Genomic DNA, 25,459 nt, shown 5'->3' on the forward strand with positions numbered 1-25,459 from the left:
TGGAAAGGGCTTGAAGGTCTCCCAGAGCCTTCTCTTCTCCAAGCTGGACAATCCCAGCTCTCCCAGCCTGGCTCCAGAGCAGAGGGGCTCCAGCCCTTGGAGCATCTCCGTGGCCTCCTCTGGCTTTGCTCCAACACCTCCGCATCCTTGTGATGTTGGAAGCTCCAGAGCTGCAGGTGGGGTCTCACCAGAGCTAAGGAGAGGGGAAAAATCCCCTCGTGGCCCTGCTGCTCCCGGGTTAGTTCGGGTTGGTTCCGTGGCCGTGCTGTCCCTGTGTCCCCAGGCAGCGTGGAGGGGTGAATGCACTGAGGTCCGAGCGTGACCGTGGGTACCTGCTGCCCATCCCAGCCCCGTGGGCAGCTTCTCAAAACACTTCTCACCCAGAGCTCAGGGACATTACAAATGGAAAAATTACTTGAGCTGCCACCCCAGCCCACCAGGACCTTCCCCAGTGTGGTGGGAGGGTGCCCAGCACCCCTCCTGCTGCCCTCCAACGCTTCAAAAATCCCACACCCACAAGCAGTTTTGTACTTATTTATTTAGCAACCGTAAACATTACATATATTAACTTAAAAGTTATATAAAAATATCGGTTTTTTGTTATGCATGGTTGTGTGGTTTTGTACAGAGCTCTGGCCCAGCCAGTTTGCTATTTCCAGTTTTTTTACATTTCTCTGTTTATGAAGGAAGAAGTTAACTTTTAAAAAAAAACAAAACCAAAAAAATCCTCCTGGTTTGATTTTTTTTTTTATTCTCCCCCCCCCCCCCCAACTCTGGTGAGGGTCCCAGAGGACACCAAGGTCCAGGGTCCCAGTGGACACCAGGTGCTCCATGTGGCACTGAGGACTCAGCCCATGGAATCAATGCTCAGCCACCCCGGAATCCCACCAGGAATGGTCCCCACCAGTCCCCAAGGGTCCCTTCTGCCAGGGAAAGCCCTCAGCAGCCACCCTGGCCTTTATTTACCCCACACCAGAGTCCCGTGCTTTGTCCCCTGCCATAGCAGGAGGTGACACCTGTCCCTGTGTCCCTCTGTCCCTCTGTCCCTCGTGCCGGGGGTGGGAGCAGCAGCGCTGACCCGGAGCTGCTCTGGGGGGCTCCGGCCCACCCGGCCAGGGCTCTGTGTGCTGCAGTAGCTGTGGTGCAAATCCATGCAGTGCTCAGTGAGAAAAGGGCTCTGCTCACCCCCCAAAAAAGCCCCTGGAGCTGCTCCCCAGCCCTTGCACTGCGGAGGGGATTTATCAGAGCGCGGGGCCGGGCTGAAAAGCAGGAGCTGGCGCTGACCTGCCCGGAGGATTCGTGCCCGGGGGCCTCTCCCGGGGGTTCCCCCGTGCCCCCCGAGCGTGCAAAGCCGGGCAGGAGCTCCCACAGAGCCAGGCACATGCAGGGCTCAGTGCCAGGCTCGGGTCCTGGCCCGGGGAGGGCGAACAGGACTCGGAAGCAGCGGTGAGTGCCCGGATCGTTGGAAAGGGAAAGAAAGCCGTGGTCCTACCTGCTCGCTGGGGCTGCCAAGGGGGAGAACACCGAGGGTGAGGACACCGAGGGTGAGGACACCGAGGGTGAGCTCGCTGGAGCTGCCACCTCGCTCCTGCATCCGTGGCTGAGGGCGGGCGTGCGGAATGAGAGGCTCCAAGGCGCTCCACGGGGCCAGCTGGGAAGAGGAGCAGTTTGGAGTGGGACACCGGGGGCATCCCCAGGTGCTCCTCCAGCAGCAGCCTCTGCCAGGGATGGGCTCTGAGGAGTTTTCCCCATCGCAGCTGGGGAGGGCTGGGGAGGTTTGGGTGCCTCCTGCCCTGCCTGGCAGCCCTGCAGGGACACAGGTGGGACATGCAGAGTCAGTCCGATGGAAAAGCCACCTCGTGTTGTACCAGGGGTTTGGGTCCTGCAAGGCCTCGCTGTCCCTGCCCGTCCCAGGAGCGCTGGCAGGGGGTGATGGCATCACCCCAAGCCTGGCACAAGGATGTGCCGTGTCCAGCTGCTCCCCCCACACACACAGGGACCACGCCGGGCTTTTAAAACACCATTTATTACAATGGAGCCTTCCAGGCTAAAATCCCAAGCGGAGGGCTCGGGGTTGGTTTCTGCTGTGGCAGGTTGAGGGAATGGGATTGGGATTGGGATTGGGTCAGGGTTTTTTGCTTTAAATTTTCTGTCTAAACAAAACTGAAGAGTTAAGAACAGGCAGGAGAGGACTCCGGTCCCCTCCGTGCCCTGAATTAGGACAGACCCCTCTTGTAGGGGAGATGCTGCAGTGCCTGGGGGCATTTGGGGACTGGGGTCCCCTGCCCTGTGCCTGACCCTGCTGTGAGTCGAGGGGGGTGGCAGGACCCCCACGGTGGCTCCGGGTGGCGAGATGCCATCAGACACCCAAACCACATCGCAGAGCTTCTGGTTCCAAATCAAAGTGGAAGCGGGATGTGCTTCTTCATCTTCTTCTCCTTCTCCTCCTTCTTCCTCATGCTGCTGATGTTCCAAAAAAAAAGACAAATTTTCCAACAAAAATTCCAAAATGAAACCACAACACAGCCCTCGTGCTCCTGTAAACGTGAGTTCCTCCTGCTGCTCGGGCTCTGCCGCGGGGAGAGCAGCGCTCCAGGAGCGCCGGGGGCTGGCCCCGAGCCCCTCCCCAGGGACCGCCCCTGCGGTGCCGCGTCTGCTCCGGGGCTTGTGCCGCTCCTCGCCTGGCGCTGGGGCAGGGCATCCCCCCCTTCCTCCTCCTCCTCCTCCTCCTCCTCCTCCTCCTCCCCGTCTCCTCCCAGGGACGCTGGAGCCAGGGCAAGGACGGGCTTTCAAACCACAGCCGAGGAGGAGGAGGAGGAGGAGGAGGAAGAGGAGGCTGTGGCTGCCGACGATGAAGGAGAGGAAGAAGGGGAGGAGGAGGCGTTCCAGAAGAGCCACCGCCTCTTGGGCTGCCGTTTGAGGTGGAGGTAGTCTTCCTTCTCCCGCTCCTTCTTCGCCCGCTGGTAGTGATCCTCCTCCTTCAGGTACCACACCGGCGGCCAGCGGTGCTTCTCGAAGTACTCCTGGTTTTCTGTGGGCACACGGGGGAGGTGAGGGCAGTGCCAGGACCGCCGGGACCCCCCTGTCCCCTCACCCCGGCTGCCACTCACCTCCTGACATGGCCTTCATGTCCCGCGGGAACTTGCGGCAGACGTTGTTGTAGTTGGTGCAGATGTGGTGCAGGCACCAGTCGGCGAGCTGGTAGGCGCAGTGGAACTGGGAGAGAGGGGACAGTGGTCAGGGCCACCAGGAATGGGCCAGCACCAGGGATCCACCTCATTTCTCCAGGGACATCCAAGGCCAGACCAGGTTGTCCAGCTCCTGGAGCTGCCAGACCCCTCTGTGTGTCACCCTGAGCACCCCCAGCCCTGCCAGACCCCTCTGTGTGTCACCCTGAGCACCCCCAGCCCTGCTGAACCCTCTGTGTGTCACCCTGAGCACCCCCAGCCCTGCCAGACCCCTCTGTGTGTCACCCTGAGCACCCCCAGCCCTGCTGAACCCTCTGTGTGTCACCCTGAGCACCCCCAGCCCTGCTGGACCCTCTGTGTGTCACCCTGAGCACCCCCAGCCCTGCTGAACCCTCTGTGTGTCACCCCCAGCCCTGCTGAGCCCTCTGTGTGTCACCCTGCGCACCCCCAGCCCTGCCAGACCCCTCTGTGTGTCACACTGAGCACCCCCAGCCCTGCTGGACCCTCTGTGTGTCACCCCCAGCCCTGCTGAACCCTCTGTGTGTCACCCCCAGCCCTGCTGAACCCTCTGTGTGTCACCCCCAGCCCTGCCAGCACGGGCTCCTGTCCTACCTGAGCCAGCTCCAGGAACACGAGCACGTCCCCATCGATGTCCACCATCATCTGCGCCGCCTCCATCAGGCCGGTGACCGTGTACTGCTCTGTACAGGGGGACACACGGGGCTCAGGGGGCAGCTGGGAGGGGGTGACAGTCCCCCTGCCGTGCTGCAGCCCCCGGGACTGACCTGTGAGAGCCACCAGGTGCGGCAGGCAGAGGCGGTTGGCGAGGATGATGAGCTTCATGTCGTCCAGGTCGGGGCTGGAGCTGAACTGCCCCGTGTACAGGTACTCCAGCACCGCCCGCATGCAGCTCTTGCTGGTGTGAGGAAGTGCCACCTGCCAGACACACACGTTGTCACCTCCTGGCCATCCCCACGCCTGTCCCACCCTCCCAGGGACCTCTCCTCACCTCGTTGGTGGAGCTCTCCACGAAGGGGCCGCCGAACATAGCGGCCATCCAGTCGCAGCTGGAGATGAGCAGGGGCTTGTGGGCACTGATAGCACCATCATCCAGCACGAAGGTGACATCTGGGGACAAGCAGAGGGGTGCTGGGACCGGCCCTGTCACCTGGGGCTCAGCCACCGCCTGCCACAGAACACCTCACCCCGGGGACAGCAGAGGGAAGGGGATGGAGCTTGGGATATCCTGTATTTTTCCCTAAAATATCTCATTTTTATCCAGCATTCCCTGACAGCTCAGAGGAAAGAGCCTCAGCAGTGCTCTGCCTGTTCCAAGGGGTTTTCCCAGGTCACTCCACAACACATTTGCCAGCGAGGGGAAAGCCTGGGAAGCAAATGTCACACCCAAACTCGAGTCCTTGGAGAGCTGGGAAGGCGGTTGAGGATCTCTCTCTCGGGGTGTGCCGAGGGCCAGCACACATCTGTCCCTCACAGGGACAGCCTGACCGTGTTAGGATCCATCTCCATGACACAAATCCAGCCAGAGGGAGGCCGGGACATTCACGTCCCCCTGGGATGTCACCTCGTACTGGTGGCTCGTGGTGCTTGCTGGAAAGCTGGGGAAATCCTACTAAGGGCGCTTGCTCCTCATAAATCAGGATGACCCCGTGAAAATCTAGGCTGGGAGAGAAGGAAGTCGCCTTTGCAGCTCTTCCGTAAATAAACAGAGCTGCTGGGCCAGCTGGGAAGCAGGAAACCCCGGGGAAGGGCTTCACACTGACTTTCTTGGAGGAAAACAAGCAATAAAAATCCCTAAACAGCAAAGTGTGACCAAAACCCCGGGGCAGGCACAGCCACCCCCTCACCCACGGAGCAAAGCCAGGAGCTCCGAGCCCCCATCCACCCTGTGAGCCCCCCACAAGGACCAGGCTGCTGCTGTACCCGAGAAAGTCCCCTTGGCCAGGCATTCCTTCACCCGGTTGGTCCTCCGGACATGGAAGGCTTTGGTGATCTCCTGGTTCATGAACGCCTCGTTGTTGAGGATGTTGGCCACCATCATGCGCAGGTCGAACACCTCCAGCAGCTCAGCAATGTGAGCGATGTGCATGAGGTCCCGCTCGTTCTCGTCCAGCTCGCCCGTGTACAGGTACTTCAGCACGGCCCGGAAAGGACCCGGCTGGATGGACGCGTCCATCTTCACCACCACCATCAGCTTGGACTTGTAGGTCAGCGGGTCCTCGGCCATCTCCTCCTGGATGCTGGTGAAGGCCCGGCTCCACGAGGAGAGGTTCCGGCCCCGCCGCAGCCCGCGCTCGCCGTTCTCGTAGTGGTTGCCCCGCAGGATCCCGTCACTGGTGGAGGCTCTAAGGCACGGTTTGCGCTGGCCGGGTCCGGCCTCCTCGGCGCTCTCACAGATGTCGAAGCTGGCGGCCCGCAGGAGGAAATCCCGCCCGTGGTGCCTCTCCTCCTGGTGCAGCATCCGCTCGGCGGCCGCGGTGACGGCCACCCCGAAGCCGTGCCCTGCGGTGCTCTGCTGGTCCTCCTCGCTCAGGTCCATGAGGAACAGGTCGTAAAACTTGGAGGAGGAGGTGGAGAGGTAGATCTTGTGTGCGTAGATTTTGATCTTCTCTTGCAGCACCAGGATGACGTCCGCGCACAGGGGGTCCTCCAGGAGGTGGGCTGGACGCTCCTCGTTGTTGGAAGGGGGGTCCGGGACAATGATGATGGGAGGAGGGGGCTTGGGGGGCAGGAACGGGGCTTGGAGCAGGGGCCGCTGCACGTTGCGCAGGTGGGACTTCCAGAACTGCAGGTGGCGGCGGGAGATGAGGGCGGCACGGATGGCGTTGTCAAAGACGTCCTTGACGCCAAACTGGGCCACCACGCTCGTCTCGTAATAAGGGATCCCCAGCTCCTTGGCGACCTCCCTGCCCTTCTCCGGGGGAAGGATCTCGTTAGGTTTGATTGGCCTGAAAGAGACGGGAGATAATTAACGAAGAGACCTCTGGAGATAAGGAGGGCAGCCAGGGACATCTCCAGGGCACCAGGGTCCCACCTGGCCAAGGGTCGCCGTGCCCGGTTGACGGCCTCCAGGTCGGCGTAGCGCAGGTCGAGCTGGCAGCCCACCAGGATGACGGGGGCGCGGGGACAGAAGTGTTTGATCTCCGGGTACCACATGGTCTTCACATGGTGCAGGGAGTTGGGGTTGGCGATGGAGAAGCACAAAACCACAACGTCGGACCTGCGAGGGGGACAAGGGGTCAAGGTCCAGTTTGGGTCAAGGACAAGGTCCAGTTTGAGGACTCCCTCCTTGCCCGGAGGAGGACTAACGCCAGGCTCTGCCTCTCCCTACCTGCCGTAAGCAAAGCGCCTGTCCTTGTGGTGGTCACCAAAGGTGTCCCAGAGGCGCAAGGACACGCTGACATCGTCTACCACATCCCGGGAGCGCTCCAGCACCTGCGGGAACAGAAAACCACCCCACTCCTGAGTCCCTGAGCCTTACAACAACAACAGGGCTGTCCCCGCCGTGGGGAGTAAATCACAACCCCCATGCAGGGAGAGCGCGGCTCCACCTCCTCAGGATTCCCACGGGGTATCCGTGAGCCCCCCCAGCACCCCTGGCAGCCCTCACCTCCTGGCAGACGCGGTACTGGTCGATGGCCCACACCGTGGGCACGTGGGTGGCGAGGAGCTGGTACTGGGTCAAGGTGGCGTTGCAGGCGCGGGCACAGATGAGCCGGGTCTTGCCCACCGCGTTGTCCCCGACCACGACGCACTTGATGGTTTCTACGTTTGGCCTCTCATAATCCATGTCAGAATCCATTAATTGGGACCTGCGGGAGCGGGGAACGAGGGGTCAAACACAGCCAGGACCAGCCGGGGGGTGTCTCCAGGGCACCCAGAGGGGGACAAAGCAGGAGGATGCTGACACTCGCTGGCAGCCCGGGGAAGCTCTGCAGCAGCTGCCCAGCCCTTCCCAGCTCGCTGTCCCTGCCAGTCCCCTTTAAAATTTCATGTTCTGGTGGCAGCGTGGCTGCTGTGCCGCGTCAGACACATGGCCTGCGTTGGATTGCGCCCTCCTCCCTCCCGGCTCTCCGGCTCATGCTTGTTCATGTGAGATGAGGCTTTTTTTTTTTTTTTTTTTCCTCTCCCTTCCTCCTCTTCCTTTTCTCCTTCTCCAGCTTTCGCAAGAGAATCTTCCAGAGCCGCCTGACCGAGCGCACACGCGGGCACTGCCAGGCTCCACTGCCTGGTGGGGGACACCGACCTGTCCCCCTTTTCCCACCCTGTGTTCCCGAGGGGATGTTTGCTCCCAGCTAAGAGCAGCAAGAAGAAACTCCTGAGGTTTCCCAGAGGCTCAGCAGCCATCGGGATTGGGAGAGCTCCCAGGAGCAGGTGTGACCCCAGCACTCTCGAGAGAGAGACGTCAGTGCAGTGGGTGCTGCTCGTCAGGTGTGCCCAGGTGTGTCACCCACTCCCTGCTCAAAGCCAGAGCCTAAAGCAGCCAGAATTAACTCATCACAGCACAAACCCAAGGGTTTGTGTGGTTTCCAGGGGGAAAAGCACTGAGGGGATTGAGGGATAGCAAAAAGGACAAAAAAACCCCCACATCCCAATTTCTCCAAACTTCCCAAGGCCACGGATCTCTTCCCCCTTGTCGCTCCCTCCTGGCAGCAGCCTCCCGAGCTGCTATAATAAACCACCAGCGCAGTGAGCGAAAATACCCGGTAACGATGGCAACCGAGCCCTGCACGTGGGACCACAGCTCCCCAAACCGGCAGCCTGGCAAGGACTTCCCAATGTTAGCACCTCCCTCCGTGCGCAGGCTCCCTGGGCACACCTGGACCCACAGGGCACGACCGAGCCACGAGCCCCGTGGGCAGCTGGAGGCGAAGGCAGGTGGCACAAACCCAGGTTGCTCCGGCTGCCAGCGTTTCCACATCGGGCTGGTCCCAAGGCAGAACTTCTCCGAGTAGCTGTCGCCGCATTCCACGCCCCCTCCATCCTTTGGGATGCAGGGAATTCATCCCAAAGGGCATTGAAAACCAGGAGCAGCAGCCTCCTCGGCGAAAAGGAGGCAGGGCAGGTGGGCTCCTTCCCTGATAACCCCTCAAAATCCATTTCCACCTCAGGCATCCCCATCTGCTGCCATCCCCGGACTCTTGCTCCTCCCAGGGATCAGCTGGGCTCCATAGGACCAGGAGATCCAGGAGATCTCCGGCGTGGAGGGGTGTGAGTGCTCAGGGAGCGTTGCTGTGGTTATTTTTAGGCCCAGCTGTGCTCCCGAGTCAGCCGAGCTCGTTGGGATGGAGGGGGAAGGCACAGGGAATGGCAACGGCAGCTGGTACTTGGGATGTTTGTCCCTCCTGGGGAGCTCAGCCCACCCCCAGCCCAGCCTGCTCAGAAAGTCCTCATGGGAATTAAGGGCTAAATCCTTATGGGATCAGCGCCGGCCGTGAGGAGAGGAAGAGGGGGACAGCAGTGGGGACAAAAAGGGGGTTCTCGATAAAGCAGAACCTCATAGGGGGGCTCTGTTGGCCCCACAGAGGGGGGAGTCACAGCCCCTCACCCACGAGACCAACCCCAGGAGGGGCTGAACCTTTTCAAACCCCCTCCCCACCTTCCCCACCTTCCCCACCATCACTTCTCTCCAGGAAACAGCTCCAAACCCCACCGGAGAGCAAAAATAACCCAAGATGCCGAGAAATTGGAGTTCCCCCCTAAGGAAAAGCTCTTCCCAGAGGGAGCAGGGCTGCTCCAGCCAGCAGCCCCCCAGCCCTGCTCTCCCTGCCCGCAGCCCCTCACCCAAACCAGGGGCACCCAATTCACACCCACACCCCCCCCAAGGAGAACCCCAAAATTGCTCCTTCCAAGCTCCCAGCCCGCGGTTGCCAAGGCAACTGCACCATCACCCCGGGAGCCGTCGCTTAGCAACTCCCAGGCTCCAAATCCTCCATCCCGCACCTCGCCAGGGGAGGAGAACCCCCAAACCGGGGCGAAACCGTCGCGAAACGGCGGCGATGCACAAAAATAACGGGGCGCTTGTGGCGGCCGCGGGGTGCGGGAGGAACGGGGCCCGGGCGGCCCCACGGAGGCACCGGGGCTGTGGAGGCCGCGGCGGGAGGCGGTGCGGGAGAAACGGGGCCCCGAGCGGGGCTGTAGCACGGCCGGGGCCGGGGGATGCGGCGGGCGGGGGGCCTGGAAGGAGCAATTTTGGGAGACCGGGAGCGGGGAGCACCCGGATCGGGGGTGGGGGGCATCGCAAAGGGGTCAGGGAGCACCGGGAGAGGGTGCGGGAGTTTGGGGAGGGAGCAGGGAGCAGCCGGATCGGGGGTGCGGGGAATTGCAAGGGGTCTCGGGGGTGCTCGGAGCATCCGGATCGGGGGTGGGGGGCATCGCAAAGGGGTCGGGGAGCACCGGGAGCGGGTGCGGGACATCGCAAAGGAGCTGGGGAGGATCCGGAGGGGGTGCGGGCATTGCAAGGGGTCTCAGGGGTGTTCCGAGCACCCGAATCGGGGGTGTGGGGCATTGCAAGGGAGACGGGCAGCACCGGGACAGGGTGCAGGGCACCGCAAGGAGGTTGGGGAGGAGCCAGGCCAGGCGTGCGGGGCATCACGAGGAGGTTGGGGGTGCTCGGAGCACCCAGATCGGGGGTGCGGGACATGGCAAGGAGACCAGGGAGCACCTAGGCCGGGGGTGTGGGGCATCGCGAGCAGTCTCAGGAGAGCTCGGAGCACCCGATCGGGGCTGCGGGGCATCGCAAGGAGCTTGGGGGTGCTCGGAGCACCTGAATCGGGGGTGCGGGGCACTGCGAGGCGGACGGGAAGCACCGGGAGGGGGTGCGGGGCACGGGAGAGGGGCTGGAGAGCATCGGGAGCCGGCGTGGGGCATTGCAAGGGGGCTCGGGGCGGCTCGGGCCACCCGGATCGGGGCTGTGGGGCACGGCGAAGGGGCCGGGCCCTCGCTTGTGCTCTGCCCGGCAGCCGGGCCGGGCCGGGCGGCGGGGGCAGGATGCGCGGAGGCGGAGCGGGACGCGGGGCGGAAGCGCGGGGGGGGTGCCCCGGTACTTACACCAACACAGACGAAGCGGCGGCTCCCAGGGGCCGGGGCCGGGCTCGCCCCTCCGGACATGGCCACGGCGCAGCTTGCGCGGCTCGGCTGGGCACGGCTGGGCGCCGCGCTGCGCGGCTCAGGGCCGGGGCCGCGGGGGCCCATGGCGGCACCTCGGCCGCCCCGATCTCCGCATCCGCGGCCCGCTGCGCTGCGCGGAGCCCTGCGCGGATCGCGGCCCTCCCTGCGCGCTGCGCCGAGCGGTGCGCGCTGCCCTGCGCGCTGCAGTCGCGGCCGCCCCGCCTTTCATTCACAAAAAACAAGCGGCCCCGGCCGAGCCCCGCCCCCGAGCCCCCCCCGCTGCCGCGCATTGGCTGAGAGGGACTCGGGGGGGGGCACCCGGGGGGGTACGGGCGCATCCTGCCGCGCACGGGGACCCTCATCGTGTCCCTTGCAGGAGGCTCTGCTGTGCCCCCCCCAGTCCTGCCGTGGGACCCCCATCCTGCCCCTAACCCTCCGTCGCTGGAGGCTCTGTCAGGTCCCCCCCCAGTCTGCCTTGGGAACCCCATCCTGCCCCTAATTCTCCCTTGCAGGTGATTCCGCTATGCCCCCCCCCCGATCCTGCTTTCCATGCGACCCCATCCTGCCGCTAAACCTCCTTCTCAGGCGGCTCTGCTGTGCCCCAAATTCTGCCTTGGGACCCCCATCCTACCCCTGGCCGTCCCTCGTAGGGGTCTCCGTCCTGGCCCCCAGTCCCACACTGCATGGGTCCCTATCCCCCCTCTGCATGAGACCCCCACCCTGCCCTGCATCATCTGTGACACCCATGGGGGCAAGGTGACACCCTCATCGCCCCCTACACCTCACCTCCACCCTTCCTCTGCATCCGACCCCTCCGTGTCCCCCAGTCCTGATCCAGGGAAGGGGTGCACCCTCTCCTGCGTCCCTCTGAGCACCTTTCCCTCTCCCCAAATTTCAGGGAGGTGCCAGCTCCCAGCTGGGCCATGTGTGGTGCTGCTGGTGGAGGAGACCCCTCACAGTCCCCACTTTCCCCCCCCCCCCCCCCCCGAACACCCCCAAACCCTCGCAGGGCTTCTCCCGGATGGTTGGGGGGGGGGGGGGCAGGAAGGAAGCGAAGCTGCTCCATCCCCCCGCGCCCTCCAAGCGCAGGCCACACGCCGCTGTCCTGCCTTGTTATCGTTCTCTACAGGGCTTATCGCATCCCCCTCCTCACCCCCAAGGCAGCCCCCCGAAATCTGAACCCTCAGGGCGTAAAAAACTCCGAGTCATCTTTGCAGCGCGGCTGCCGGGAAGGCGCCGGGCAGCGCCGGCCCCGCTGCTCTGACCCCGTACATCCGCATCATGTGATTGATCCTCGCCATCCCTCCCCGAGGCTTTCAGCCGCCCTCCCTCCCCATCGCCGCCGCTGAGCCGCGCTAAGCTCGGCCCCCTGCATGGCCTGATCCCTTCCCGCTTGGAGCAGCCCGTGCCGAGGCTGACACTGATGCGGCACCGCAGCAAACGGCGTCAAAGCCCAGCGCTGGCCTCGCCCCGGCACAGCCCCCCCGGCCCGGCCGTCGCCCCCCGCCTCACCGAACTCGCAGCACGGGGATCTGTCTCTCCATAGCAGAAGGAGATGGAGCCGCTAATTTGGGGAGGGGAAAGCCCTTTTGGCTTTTGAGCCTGGCAAGAGGCGGCTCCCGGCGCTGCCTCGGTGCTCGCACCGGGACCGGGAGCCGGCGGCGGAGCTGTCGAATCCCTGCCTCGGGAGCTGCGAGCAGCCGAGCGGCAGAGCCTGGAGCTTTCTGCTTCTTGGAGTGGGTCACGGGGAAAGAACACGTAAAGCTTGTTTGCCAGCCGCATGATTTGGCTTATTTGCTCTCTTGTAGCAGGTGCTTAATTGTGGCAGAAAGGGTTCCCGGCAGCTTTCTGGGCAGCCAAATTCCCGCCTGCCCCTCTCGCAGCCAGGCAAAACAAAAGCACGATTGTCACTCGCAAGGCAGAACGCTCCGGCTGCGGAGCTCGCACGGGCCTCCTTCCCGGGAGAAAGGGTTTCCCGGGAGGAGAGAGAGCCGGGAGTGGAGGCACCGGGGTGGGCACAGGCACGGGGCAGGGGAAGGGGCTCGGGAGCAGCCGTGCAGCACATGGGTGCTGCTCACAGCCCCTCTCCGCCGTGGGAGGAGGAACACAAGCCTCAGCTGACTGTACCCCAGCGAGCCCACGCTGTGGCACAGCTTGGCACGGCATGGAATGGCACAGCATGGGATGGCACAGCTGCCCGTGGCATGGCACGGCTGCCCAGTGACATCCCCGCTCCCTCAGCCCCGCTACCTCCGGCAGGGCTGTAATTAAAAGGCTTTTTCCTCCCCGTTCCCATCTCTCCAATTGGAGCCTCTTGAACCTATCCCAAGGAATTCCATCTGTCCGGCTCCGTGATCACCTTTGCTCCCAGCAAGAGAGCACCAAACCCAAGGCTGAGCTCTGGGGGTCACCCCATTGGCACCAAACACCCCTTTTCACCCCGCAGCATCCTCCTCCCTCCATCTCCCACTCCCCAGCCAGGAATGAAGAAGCTCTCGGGATATCCAAGACATGAGCGGACATTGCTCCAGCCCCAGTAAAATTGGTGACTCTCCAGTTTAATGCCAGGGGTGTTTCCGCCCCTCCCAGGCGCTGCCAGGACCCTGCCCAGCCTCGCTGGGGGCAGGATGCAGCGATCCAAACCCAAACCCATTTTCCTTATGCTCCTTGGAGCAGCAAATGCTCTGCGAGCACTGCAGCTTTCTCGGCTCTGCCCCCCAAACCCAGCATCATTCACCTTGCAGGGGGCTGGAAGGCTGGGACAGACCAAGGCAATGCATCCCTCGCCAGAAAAAGTGGATTTGGGATGGGGAGACATCCCCAAAACCTCCGGCAACCCCAGACCACACATTCCCAAAGCTGCCAGCGCCAGGACCCTGCTCCGCCTAAGCCCTGCCGGGGGTTTTCCACCTCATCCATGGGGAACGGAGGCGTTACAATGGCGCGTGTGGGACGGGAGCAAAGAGCAAAGTCCTGGAGAAAGTGGCCGGAGGAAAAGTGCCAGGAGCAGGAGGCAGGAGGCGGCAGGAGGGTACTTACAGGCTGTGAGCCATGGCAGTCATCTTCCCGGCGGGGCTGCCCTTCCCGGGGCTTTCCATCGCTTTCTCTTGGCGGGCTCTGGAAGGAAAGGATGCAGGGACTCAGTGAGGACACCCCAAACATGGACTCACATCCTAAAGCCACCCCAAGCCCAGCGTCACCCCCTGGCCCTGGGGACGGGAAGGCTTTGGGAAGGCAAGTCCTGGGCTGGCCAAGCGGCGTCCTGGTGTGGGGACAGAGCTGCCCCTCATCCCCCCACTGTCCCCGTGTCTCGCTGCCAGCTCTGCCCTCCTCGTGCCGCCCTACAAAGCAGCCGAAATAAATCAATCCATGGAGCACACGCAGAACTGTCCCCTGCACAGCTCCACAGTGACAACCTCCCCTCAGCCCCAGCGAGGCTCTCCCAGCTCCCACCCCCCTCTCCAAGCACCTCACCCTTGGGCTAAGAGCCTTCCCTGTGGATCTGAGCCCCCCAGGCAGTGCCTGGCTCCCGGGGTGGCCAGCAGGCCACCGAGTCCCCTGGCATGGTGGCTTTGGCCAAGGCTCTGGAGCTCGGCAGGGCGCGGGGCTGTCCCTCCTTCCCCGTTGCTGGATCAGCAGTGCCTGCACACGTCAGGAGCAGAGTCCAGCCTGGGATTTGCTCCTGGCAAAGCCAGCAGAGTCCTGGCTCCTGGCAGGCAGCGTTCCAGGCACCTGCCGTGGGGCTGGATCCGTTCATGGATTCACCAGGAAGAGCAGGAAGGGTCACCCCTCTGTTTTGCTGCTCTGAAAATCCCAAGTCCTGCAGGTTTTATGGATGGATGGGGCTACTAGGGCTCTCCTTGCTCGGGACAGCTGCTCCAAGCACCCCCAAGGGCCCCCCAGCCCCCTCAGCAGCCAGGGACGGGGGTGGCAGCTCCTAAAAAATGGGATTTATGGGCTCAATATCCAACTGGAGCCAGGAGAAATCCTCAACCAGAACTTTCCAAAAATGGCCAAACCCAACCTTGATGGGGGAACATTGGGGACGAAGGGACCCACTGGGATGTGCCACCACACTGGTGGGGAGCAGGGCACAGGAAACAGCTGATACCAGAAGGAAAGGTCTAAAACGAGCAAAAAAGAACATTTTTGCACCTTCCATCCCCTGTCCTGCCAAAGCCAAAGAGCCAGGAGTTTTGGGGGGCTCTGGAAATTCCCGGCATGCAGGAATTCTCTGGCCCAGCTGGATCCCATCTCCCAGCCCCGGGAATCAGCCACCTGACACCCGCCGGGTGACAGCTCACCCTGCCATCGATACGGCTGCAGAGCTCCAGGGATTCAGCGCTCAGCTTATAAATATTTAAACCCAGAAGGAGCCGTGTACTCCTGTAAAATGCGACTCCTTGCACAAGCCCAGCATCCCTCTGCCCCGGCGCTGAGCTAATGAACATTTGGGGCTCTCCAGACGGGTCTTTTTTGCAGCTAAAAACCAGGTCAGGGCGAAATTCAAGGTCTCGATCCATCCATGCGGGATTTCTGCACCCTCCAGCTGGGATCTGCTGGATTTACCACCCCGGGGGTGCAGGGAGCGCTGCTGGGATGGAATCACGGCCGAGGCTGCGCTTCCAGCTGCTCGTTCCCGACACCCCGGGCGGGTTTTTTGGGGGGCACGGCCGGCCCCACACTCCGGGGAAGGCTGCAGCTGCAGCCTGGAGCACTGACAGGCTCCCGCCGGCTGCTCCAGGCAGGATTCACAGTTTCATACAGCATTAAGAGCTGCTGACGCCTCGTGAAAAAACTGTGAAAAGCTTCTATTTTGGGGAAAGTTCCTCTTATAACGGTGCATCCTGTGGCTTCTCTGTTTCCCTTTTTTCTCCCGGTTTCTCTTGCTACGGAGAGCGGTGCAGGAAATAGGCGGATAATGTTGCCAACCAGCCTGGGCTCTTCGTCAGGAAAGGAAAATAACCCTCCAGGCCACCCCCAGCCAAGGAATTCATTCTCATGCCGCACCTGGGTGGGGGCCTGGGGAGAGAAGGGAGAAAGTGGGACCCTCCTGGGATTTCTTCCTGGGCACGGAGCATGGGGGGCTTGGTGGGGGGCTGGATATTTCTTAATGGGGGAAAAAATGCTGGATTTGCTCGTTTTAGACCTTTCCTGCTGGTGTCAGATCTTCCCTGGACTCTCCTCCCCATTCTGCTCCCTACCAGCGCGGTGGCACCCACTGTGCCTCCTTTTGCCCCCACTGTTCCCCCATTAAAAAAAAAAAGAAATACATGGATTAAAACATCAAAGAACCAGGAGTCTGTCTCCAAGCAACTGTCTCCAAGCAGGGATGAAGAGCAGCGAAGAAGAGGCAGCGTTGAGTGGGGAGAAAACTTCTGGAGATCCCAGCGGGGAGAAGGAGGGAGGGAAGAGCAGGAAAAGAGGGACACGGGGGGGAGGTGACAGCCAGCACTGGGAGCAGCTCAGGAGCCCCCGGGGCAGGAGGATCTCCCTCTTTCCTCATCACAGAGCCCGGCCTCAAGTCCGGGCCCGCGGGGGAGCGGCCGCGCCTCTGCCCTGGCTGGTGAGGGAGCTGCCGGCTCCCCAAAGCCGCTTCCCACGCCAGCGGCAAAGGAAGCGCAGCAGCGCGGCCTCTCCCCCTGCCCTGCGGGGCACTCGGGCGGGGAGCTGACGCCAGCGTTCGGTGGCTTCACGGCCGTGCTGGTGACTTGCCAGGAGCCACCAACACTCCCCCCCCCCCAAGCGAAGCAGCGAGCAGCGGCCGGGGGGAGCCGCCGGTTCCACCTGCGCTGTCCCCGTGGGACATCCCGTGCAATTCCACGCTGGAAAACTCTTTGCCCCCGCATCTCGGTGTCTCCTCACGCGTGGCTCTGCCTGAGCCGCCTCCTCTCTGCCCACGGGCCGCTTGTCAAACCCTGAGGGCCACCGAGGCACCCCACAAGGGTCCCGCACCCCAGTTCTCCACAGCTCCAAGGGAGCTGCGAGTGCCACCCGCTCCGGAGGGGCTGCGCCGCCCCTGGGCGCTGGGAATAGCCTCGGAGGCACCTGGAGCTGCTCCTGGGGCAGGATCCAGCCCCTGTTTCCCAACCCTCAAAGCCTTTGCATCCCCCCACAACTTCCCGGCGGACAAACCCTCACCCTCTCTATGCCCCACAGCCGCTCCCTGGGGGAAAATGGGGATAATTTGCTCCGGGCGTGGTTACCTGAGCGCAGCGGCCCCGCTCTGTCCCGCGGCTCTTCCCTCCGGTCCAGCAGCGCCTTCCCTTTCCAGGTGCAAACTGGCCTGGACAGGCAGGACCCATTTTTATACGCTCGCCCATGTGATCTGAACAAATGCCCTAGGGATGAGTTTTTGCACTGACACAACTAAAGGGGCTGGGACTAAAAACCTGTTGGACCACAATCCCAGCTCAACGGACAGGAATTTTCCACTCGGGGCCGTTCAGGCAGGCTCTGGGTGCGCCAGCACGCGCCGGGGCCCGCGTCTCCCTGCTCCCCCCAAAAATCCCATTTCCCTGCGCTTCCCGAGCCTTTCAGACTCATTCCTAAATGATTCCTCTACTGCAGCTGGAGAAGACAAACCATGGGATGGTTCCGCGATGGAGGAAGGGGTGGATGGGAAGTGTGAAGGAATATGTTTGAGGCACTGATTGCATCTAAATTCTGCAAATCTTTTATTACTTTTCCCATGGTCTGTGAGAAAAAACAAACAAACAAGCAAACAAACAAAAAAACACACCACAGCAGAAGATGCCAGCCGGGGTGAGAAATGGGGGGAATCCTTTTGCTCCTGGAAAAGGAAACTCCCTGCAGCCTGGAGGCCTGGGAATAGCACTCCTGCACATGTTGGAAGGTGATTTTTAGGAGCCGCCCAGCCCGAGGGTCCCGCACTGGGATGCCCCTCAGCGATGCAGGGATGGAAGGCAGGTCCAGGTGAGTCCGAGTGACCAGAAATGCCCGGGATGGGAATTGGAAGAGAGAGGGTGAGCTCTGGATGGGTGAGTCAATGGGAACCGAGGCACCGGGGAAACGGCCACGGGCCACGGAAAGGAGCCACGAGCGTGAGTCAGTGGGATCAGCTGGTGACTCTGTGGGAAAGGAGGGAGGCGATGGGATAATGGGCACCAAGAGTCAGGAGGAGCCCCTTGAACGCGCTCCGCTCGGGCCGTTCCCCTTGGAGCAGTGCTGGAGAACGCTGCGGGCGCCGCTGGAGCTGATCCCGCTGGAGCTGATCCCGATGGAGCTGATAAGAGCAGGAACGTGCTGCTCGGCACACACGGGGCCAGCCCAGCGCTTGCTTCACCTCCTCACCGAGGTGCCGCGGTGCCCCGGGCACCGAGCGGGGCTGGCAGCGGGGCTCGCTCGCACCCCCAGGATATCCTGGCCTCGCCGCAGACACAGCCGCTTGCTCCGGCCTGGCTTAGGGAGGGAACTCAGGGGGGTTTCCGCCTGATTTGGTGGCAGGTACTAAAAAGGCGCTGGTTTTGCTGGGTCACAGAGCAAGGGAGATGTTCCCCGCCCGGAGCAAGGGAGGGTTTGGAGCTGCTTTGCCCCGTGCGTCTCTCGGAGCATCTGCAAATGGCCCAAATTGCTCCCAAATGATCACCCTGGGGGGATCTCAGCCCTCGCTGGCTCCAGGCTCAGCCCTGCCGAGGTGCTGGGGCTGTGCCAGAGCCGGCTGGGCACAGGCTCCTCTGGGGATGCTGGTGCTGGAAAGAGGGCCAGGTGGAAAAGGGGGCCCTGGCTGGCCCTGCTGGAGGTTCGAGGCTGTTTTCTGTCACTTTGCAGCTGGCGGGTTTGTTGGGGCGTACAGGCGGGGGATCTGTGACCCTGATGGTGTGGGGAACTGGAAATAGGGGAAATTTTGGGGTCCCCTTCAGAGTCAGGGTGTCAAAGCGTTGGGAGAAAACACCTGGGCAGAGGAGAAGCTGGAAAATGTTCTGGAAAAGGTGCTCATGCTGAAGGGCTCCCCCCAAATATGGGAAGTGCCCTCAGCTCCTTCCAGCCCCCAAACTGGTTTTGGGGGATCGTGGGGCCGTGATGGGGGCTCAGGGCTTCCCAGGAAAGCACCACCACTGGGACTCTGCTGCGAGCTCGTTAAAGCTCTACCAGCCCCTGCTGCAAACCAGTTAAACCCATTTAGGGAAGGGTTAAGCCAGTTCAGTGTGATTTGGGAGTCCATTGATGCCGAGGTTAATCTGCTGTAAGTGCATCAACATCGGGGATTTGAACCAATTTAACTGTTCCAGCTCCAGGTTTTCCCTGGAGGACTTCGGGAAGGGTCCAGCCCGTGCCCCCCTTCGTCCCAGGCTGCAGAGAGCCTTGGGAAGAGGGAGAAAATAAACCAGCGACTGAAGGGAAGGACCTCATGCAGGCTGAATCTGAAACGCTGCTATTTTTAGCCCATCCCTGCCCAGCCGGCCTGAATTCCACGCGGGTCCCGGTGCCCAGCTGGCACAGGCGAGCGGCAGGGTGGGCAGCGAAACCCTCCCGGTCCATCCCAGCTCGCCGGGGCGGCTCGTGGGACCAGGCTGAGCCCGAGCTGAGTCAGAGCAGAGGATGCTCCTTCCTCATCCCAGCTCCTCATTATCCCGCTGCCCCAGGGCTTTCCCACGAGCCTCATCCAGCCGGGCCGTGGGACCTGGAAGAGGTGATTGTTTATTTTCTGCTGTCATCCCTGAAGGGCTGTAATCACAATTAGAGCGTCCACGAGGCACGGGGCAGAGATTCATCTCCTTCCCGAGGCCGCAGCACCCAGGAGAGTGGGAGGGAGAGAGGGAAAAGGTGGAAATGCTTCCATCACCCAATCCCTGCGCCCACACAGCATCCCCGGGGAGCACGGCGAGGTTGGCAGAGGTCACCCCTGAGGGTTTCTCAATGCTTCCCCTCCACGCCGCCGTCGCGTGTCGATGTTGCAGCAATTCCTGGTGGCTTTTCCCGTCTCCGGGAGCTGGGCTGGGGAGCGCTTCATGCAGGAATTCGAGCCAGGAATTGAAAGAGGAGCTAAGCAGCTCCCCGGTGGGGCTCAGCGGGGTGTGAATGGAGGGATGGGAGCGGGATTGGATCCTCCAGCACCTGGAGAGGAGCGGGCTGGGCACCAGGAGCGGGCTGGATCGGGATCGGGAGCTGCCAGGCTGCGGAGCTGCCGGAGGAGAAGCGGCTCCCGCACCGCTCTGCGCTGCCTTGTGACTGCGAAATGAATGCGCTTAATATAGGCCAAGTGAAACCACTCTGCCCGAAATAGAAAATTCTTCCCCAGAAAGCGCCGCAGCCCCGGCAGGAGCGCTCACGAGGAACCTGCCGAGGCAGGAGCGCTGTGCCAGCTGTGCCAGCTGTGCCAGCTGTGCCGCGCTGCACATCCCGCCCGAGCTGCGGGCCCGGCCAGCGGCCCCCGCTCGTCCCCAGGGTCACCTCCCCCGGGGGCAGCTCCCCCCGAGCCTCACCGAACGTGCCAGAGGGGTTTAGGGATGGGGCAGGCGCCCCTGAAATTGGGATTGGAATTGGGGTGGGGTGAGGGGGTGGGTGGGTGGGTGGCCGCATCCCCAAATCCAGTGATCCCGCGGGTGCTGCGGGCTCGTGCTGGGCTCGGAGGTGCTGCAGGGGAGGGATGGGATGGGATGGGATGGGATGGGATGGGATGGGATGGGATGGGATGGGATGGGATGGGACGGGACGGGATAATTCCTGCTCGTGCTGCTGCTGGAGCCGAGGTTTGGGATGGGAAGGGGCTGGAAGGAGACGGAAGGAGGTGACCTCCTCTGGGGCTCTGGGGGCTGCTGCCAGGCTCGGGGAGCTCGCTCAGCTGTGTGCTTTTCCCTGGAAAATATCGGATATTCCTCCTCTCCCGAGTGCTCCTGGAATACCCAGCTGAGTCAGGGAGTGGTTCTGGTGCCAGGGGAGGTTTTGGAGTCGCAGCAGCCCCGGCTCTGCTCTGCTCTGGGTTCCTGCTGCTCTGGCAGCTTCTCCTGTTGGGATCCAGGATCCAAGGCGCTGCCAACCCCGAAGGCGAAAAGCATCGCGCATCCTCTCCCTGATCCCACAGAGATCCCTGCTCAGAGGGCGCTGTGAGTCCAACCCCCCTTTTGGGGGCTCTGACCCGTCCCCTGCGGTCACTCGTGACCTTCCCAGCACCGCTGGTGCCGGGGTTTAATCCAGCTTGACCGGCACAGCTGCCGGCCAGGAAAATGGGGCAGGAGGGGGTTCAGCGCTGGAGCTCTGCAGGTGTAAAGGGAAAAGACAGAAATCCTCCGCTGTTAATCTCAGGCTGCACCAGGGATCTGCATCTGGTGTTTAAAGCTCTGCTGTTCCATCCCACGGCTCACAGCGAGGTTTAAGGGGGGATAAATTCAACCCCCCTCACTCCATATTTTGCCCCAGCATCTTATTAATGCTGCAAAGACCCAAAAATCCCGGCTCAGCCACTGAACTCCGGCCTTTTACGATGTGAGGTCTTTAACCCCTGACCCCAACGTGGCTCCAGACAGACCCAGGGGAACTCCGGAGCCCAATAAATCTGTCACATCCCCTGAAATCCACTTAAAAATCCCCCAAGGAGCAGAGGCAGCCCCGCGAATCGGTTCAGATGCAAATTTATGGCGTGTCCCGGGACAAGCGCGGGGTTTTTGATTCACAAAGCTCTTGCCCAGGGGCTCGGCCGGGGCAAGGTGAAGGCGACCTTGTGGTTGTTGGGTTGGAGCAGGGACTGGAGCTGCTGGCCAGGGAAGGAGGGAAACGTGAGGAAAACCCACGGGGAAGGGAGATAAGAGGCACGGCAAGGCCAGGGCACGGCTGGAGCTGCTGGATGGGGAGAGGGGATGTGGGTTTTGTTTCCTTTTCTGATTGCAGAGGAATAAAAGCTGGAAAACGGGGCTTCCTGCAAGGCCAAAGTGGAGGGAATTCCCCCGGCCACCGAGGCTCTGCCAAGTGCTTGGCTTTGTGCTGCCTCGCTGGTTGGTATCAGCCGTGTAAATAGATTTCTGTAGCGATTTTTCAGCCTGTAGGCGTTGGATTTTTGGGGTTGCTCGGGTGCTCTGCTCACTGGACCCTCGGGGGAAACTGAGGCATAGAGGTACGACCTATAAATATTCGGATATTTTCCCAAATCAGAGGGAAATGCTGGATTTTTTTGCCCTGTAGGTGTTGGATTTTTGGGGTTGCTCGGGTGCTCTGCTCACTGGACCCTCGGGGGAAACTGAGGCACGGGGGTACCACCTATAAATATTCGGATTTTTTCCCAAATCAGAGGGAAATGCTGGATTTTTTTTTTTTTTTTTTTTTTTTTTTTTTTTTTTTTTTTTGCCCTGTAGGTGTTGGATTTTGGAGTTGCTTCGATGCTCTGTTCACTGGACCCTCGGGGGAAACTGAGGCATAAAGGTACGACCTATAAATATTCGGATTTTTTCCCAAATCAGAGGGAAATGCTGGATTATTGAAAGAAGAGATGAGCTGGGCTGATGCTTGAGGATCTTGCCGGGAGTGCAGGGTGCGTTTTCATCTCTCAGCAATACTTTTGCTGAATAAATCCTTATTTTCCAGAGCTGGCGAGGACGGCCTCGAGTTTTTCATGGCTTCGACGGCGACTTAAAAGTTTTATCCAGCCGCAAACTGGGAGGAAAAAAAAAACCCCAAACCTCCCACGGCTTCCTTGTCACGGGACTGGGGACACCGGTGGCACCTCGGTGTCACCTCGGTGTCCCCGCGGGCCATTCCTGCCTGGGGACAGCTGAGGCCGCTTAGCCAAAAGGGATGGGAGCGAGCTTCAGATTCCAAGGAAAAGGTAAAACGGCCCTTTTTGTGCCTCGGGGAAGAGGAATGAAACCCCGAGGCGCGGGCTGAGCACGGCGCTGCTTTATCTGGATTTCACATCAACAGGAAGCCGGCTCCGGGGCGGACGGGGGTGAAATTCCCAACAATGCTTTCCTGGGAAGTAAAAGCAGGATTGTGAGGAACTTTCCGGGTGAAATTCTGCTCGGGAAGTGACTGCTCCGCGTTAAATAAACAAAGAGCTGGAGGCTTTGCACGTGTGGGGGAGCTCTGAGAGCTCCTCACGCTCAGCTGATGGTCATGGGGAGCCTCGAAAAATTTCTATTTTTGCCTGACCTCGATCCTAAAACTCCCGGGAGAATATTTGGGCCCCTTGGCGGCGGTTTCTGGGCCACGGGGGAGTGCCCAGGTGGGATATGCTGAGGGGGTTTTGCCTCCCCTTCCCTCTCAGAGCCGCATTTGTGGCCCCGTGGCTCAGCCCGGGTGGAAGTTGGCTCCCAGCTCGGGTGATTTGGCTTTCGCAGGTGCTTTGTTGCTGTTAAAACGAGCCCCAGGCTTCTCCCTTCCTCCCCTGCCTTTTATTAAGAGCTTCTTCACCTCTGATGTTAACAGGAAAATAATTTCCTCACCTACATCTCGGTTTCGCCAACTCCGAGAGGTATTTCAGCAGCTTTTGGAGCTGTTTGCTGAGGATAAAAATGCAAAATATATTTATTTTTGTATCTCTCTTTAAATATCTGCTCCCAAATGGATTCAGGGGATGTTGGGACTGCAGCACTTTTCTTCCTTGGGATTCACGTCGATTCAATTCATTAAATTCATCTTGTGCCGGGTGCTCTGAAAGCTTGCTTTTATTTCCAGAACATTGGGAAATATTCCTCATGGAGGCTGGGAAGGAGGAGGGGTTTTAAACAGATTTTCAATTATGTTTTTGCCTCCCAAAAAAGTGAAAATTTCGAAGGGCAGGGGCAGCATCGCTTTGTTCTCATCCCACCCCGGAGTGTGTGGGGGGAATTCCTGAAAGACCGCACTTCCCTGGGCTCTGACCCTCACACCCAGCACCGCGCCAGAGGCTTCCCGGCTGGAAAAACGAGATTCCAGCAGTCCCGCAGGGCTTAGTCAGGACAGGGAACCTGGGAACACCCTGGGACGGCCGGGAGAGGACCTGGTTTGACACCACAGCTGCCTTTTCCCACGGGAGGATCCTTCTCCAGAGGGAAAACAGCTGCGTGCGGCCTCTCCTGGGATCTTTTTCCACTTCTCCCCAGCCAGGAGAGCTCTAGGCTCAGGCAGGAGGAGGAGGAGGGTGACGCCCCTGGAAATCGCTCATCCCTGGGGTCGGTTTTCCAGGAATGTGGCAAGGGACAGCAAAGCCAGAGGCTCTGGAGTTACCCTGGTCTGAGTTTAAAAACCTGGTCTGAGTTTAAAAACCAGGTCTGAGTTTAAAGACCTGGTTTGGGTTTAAGAACACAGAGGTTTAAAAATGAAATATTCCAGTGGCTCTGGAGCTGCCCTGGTCTGAGTTTAAAAACCTGGTTTGGGTTTAAAAACCTGGTCTGGGTTTAAAAACACTGAGATTTAAAAGTGAAATATTCCGGTGGCTCTGTAGTCACCCTGGTCTGGGTTTAAAAACCAGGTCTGGGTTTAAAAACCAGGTCTGGGTTTAAAAGCACCGGGCTTTAAAAATTAAATACTCCAATGGTTTCCTGCCCCTCGGGATCATCACACAGGAGGGAGCGGCTGTCCGGCCCTGGCAGCGCTTTTCCAAGGATTTTTTTATCCTGGTAGAAGCTGGACAAGCTTCCCGCTGCCTTTTACACTGTGTCTCCCGAGTGGAGGAAGTGAAATCTTTGCCAAAAAAAAGGGAAAACGTTAAAAGTATTATTTTTAAAATTTTTTTAATTTTTTTTTTTTTTAGGGAGGAAGCCACAACTCATCTTCCATGGGATGCTGTAAAATCGTTGCTCCCGGGAGTTTGTCTCTCTGGGAGATTCCCCTGCACCTTTTCCATGGGCAAAGCCTTTTTGGGATGATCTTTGAGAGGTCTCTCCAGGTGGGAGGGGCTGATCTTGGCCCTGCAAAGGGCTTTTCTCAGCCGCTGGGCTTGGAAAAAAAATATCCCAGTTCCGAGTTCATCGCATTTCTGGCGTTTGCTGTTGTTTGAGGAACCCAAAAAAAAAAAACACTGGAAAGGGACTGGGGAGGATCCTGAGCCAGACCTGGGGCCCATGGAGCCGTTCCAAGGGCTGGAGCCCCTCTGGAATCAGGCTGGGAGAGCTGGGAATGTTCACCTCGAGAAGGGAAGGCTCCAGGAACACCTCAGAGCCCCTTGCAGGGCCTAAAGGGGCTCCAGGAGAGCTGGAGAGGGACTGGGGACAAGGGATGGAGGGACAGGACCCAGGGAATGGCTTCCCACTGCCAGAGGGCAGGGATGGATGGGTTATTGGGAAGGAATTCCTGGCTGGGAGGGTGGGGAGGGGCTGGGCTGGAATTCCCAGAGGAGCTGTGGCTGCCCCTGGATCCCTGGCAGTGCCCAAGGCCAGGCTGGAGCAGCCTGGGACAGTGGGAGGTGTCCCTGCCCATGGCTGATCCTTAAGGTCCTTCCCAACCCAAACCATTCCACGTTTTACCAGGAAAAATGTTTCCCTTGTCCCCATCTCCCCCTCTCCCGGTGTCCACCTCCCTGCCCTGCCGCCTCTTGTTCAACTTTTCAGCCACATCCCCATTTCTCCAAGGAAATTCCTGCTTTTCTCACCGTTTCTGGGCATTTCCTGCTCATCAGCAGCTTCACCTGGCGCTGGGGACCCCGAATTTTCAACGCCCCCCCCTCCATGTGACACCTCCAGGCTGCAAACCCCGCTCCGGGCGCTCCTGACTCAGCCAGCGCGGCATTCCTGGGAAAAGCCTGACTCACGTGAGCCCATTTGCCGGCTCAGGGCGCTAATTACGGTCTGTGCCCATCCCGGCAGCGTGGGAACGGGAGCCATTAAGCCCCTAAAAGCTCCCCGATCATTCCCAATCCATTAATGTTCCTAATTAGTTAAGCCCGGCGCCTCTTTCTCTCGCCGGGCTCGCTCGTGTTCCCGGAGCGCGCAGCCCCAGCTCCATTATGTAATGATCCCCTCGCTGCTCTCATCCCCGCTCCCAACTCACACCGGGCTTTTTAAATTCTATTTTATTTATTTTTTTAATATATATATATTTTTATTCGCTCCTCATCCCGGAACCCACGAGGCGATGGAGGCGACGGGCAAATCCAAGTTGGGGTCACATCCTCCTCCCTCGTTAGCCCGGGCGGGTGCGGGGGTTGGGCTGGGCAGGACCCGGCGCCGTTGGGGGCGGGTGGGGGCGGTTGCCGGGGGGGTTAAAAGCCGTTG

The 25,459-nt window shown here is 60.7% G+C and overlaps 1 protein-coding gene and 1 long non-coding RNA gene across 6 annotated transcripts; one reads left to right on the forward strand and one right to left on the reverse strand.

Moving 5' to 3' along the window:
• Positions 1-520: 520 nt before the first annotated feature.
• RHOBTB2 (Rho related BTB domain containing 2) lies at positions 521-16,608 on the reverse strand. 5 transcript variants are annotated; one of them, XM_048287428.1, is made up of 11 exons: positions 16,523-16,608; positions 13,356-13,433; positions 6,817-7,018; positions 6,538-6,641; positions 6,241-6,426; positions 5,130-6,154; positions 4,198-4,316; positions 3,974-4,124; positions 3,801-3,889; positions 3,111-3,216; positions 521-3,031 (listed from the first exon to the last, which is right to left on the reverse strand). In XM_048287428.1, the coding sequence occupies exons 2-11, from the start codon at positions 13,412-13,414 to the stop codon at positions 2,790-2,792; spliced, it is 2,283 nt and encodes a 760-aa protein (XP_048143385.1). In that variant the 5' UTR covers positions 13,415-13,433; positions 16,523-16,608; the 3' UTR covers positions 521-2,789. The 5 variants fall into 5 exon arrangements, with proteins under 5 accessions (XP_048143385.1, XP_048143386.1, XP_048143387.1 ...); XM_048287429.1 differs by lacking the exon at positions 16,523-16,608 and adding an exon at positions 13,791-13,890; XM_048287430.1 differs by lacking the exons at positions 13,356-13,433; positions 16,523-16,608 and adding an exon at positions 11,829-12,031.
• Positions 16,609-16,739: 131 nt separating this feature from the next.
• Positions 16,740-24,394, forward strand: LOC125317575. The gene is made up of 3 exons (XR_007200119.1): positions 16,740-17,252; positions 21,626-21,692; positions 24,001-24,394. It is a non-coding gene; the product is annotated as an uncharacterized LOC125317575 (long non-coding RNA).
• The last annotated feature ends 1,065 nt before the right edge of the window (positions 24,395-25,459 follow it).

This window comes from Corvus hawaiiensis, chromosome 27, assembly GCF_020740725.1.
Source record: "Corvus hawaiiensis isolate bCorHaw1 chromosome 27, bCorHaw1.pri.cur, whole genome shotgun sequence".
Classification (NCBI taxonomy): Eukaryota; Metazoa; Chordata; class Aves; order Passeriformes; family Corvidae; genus Corvus; species Corvus hawaiiensis.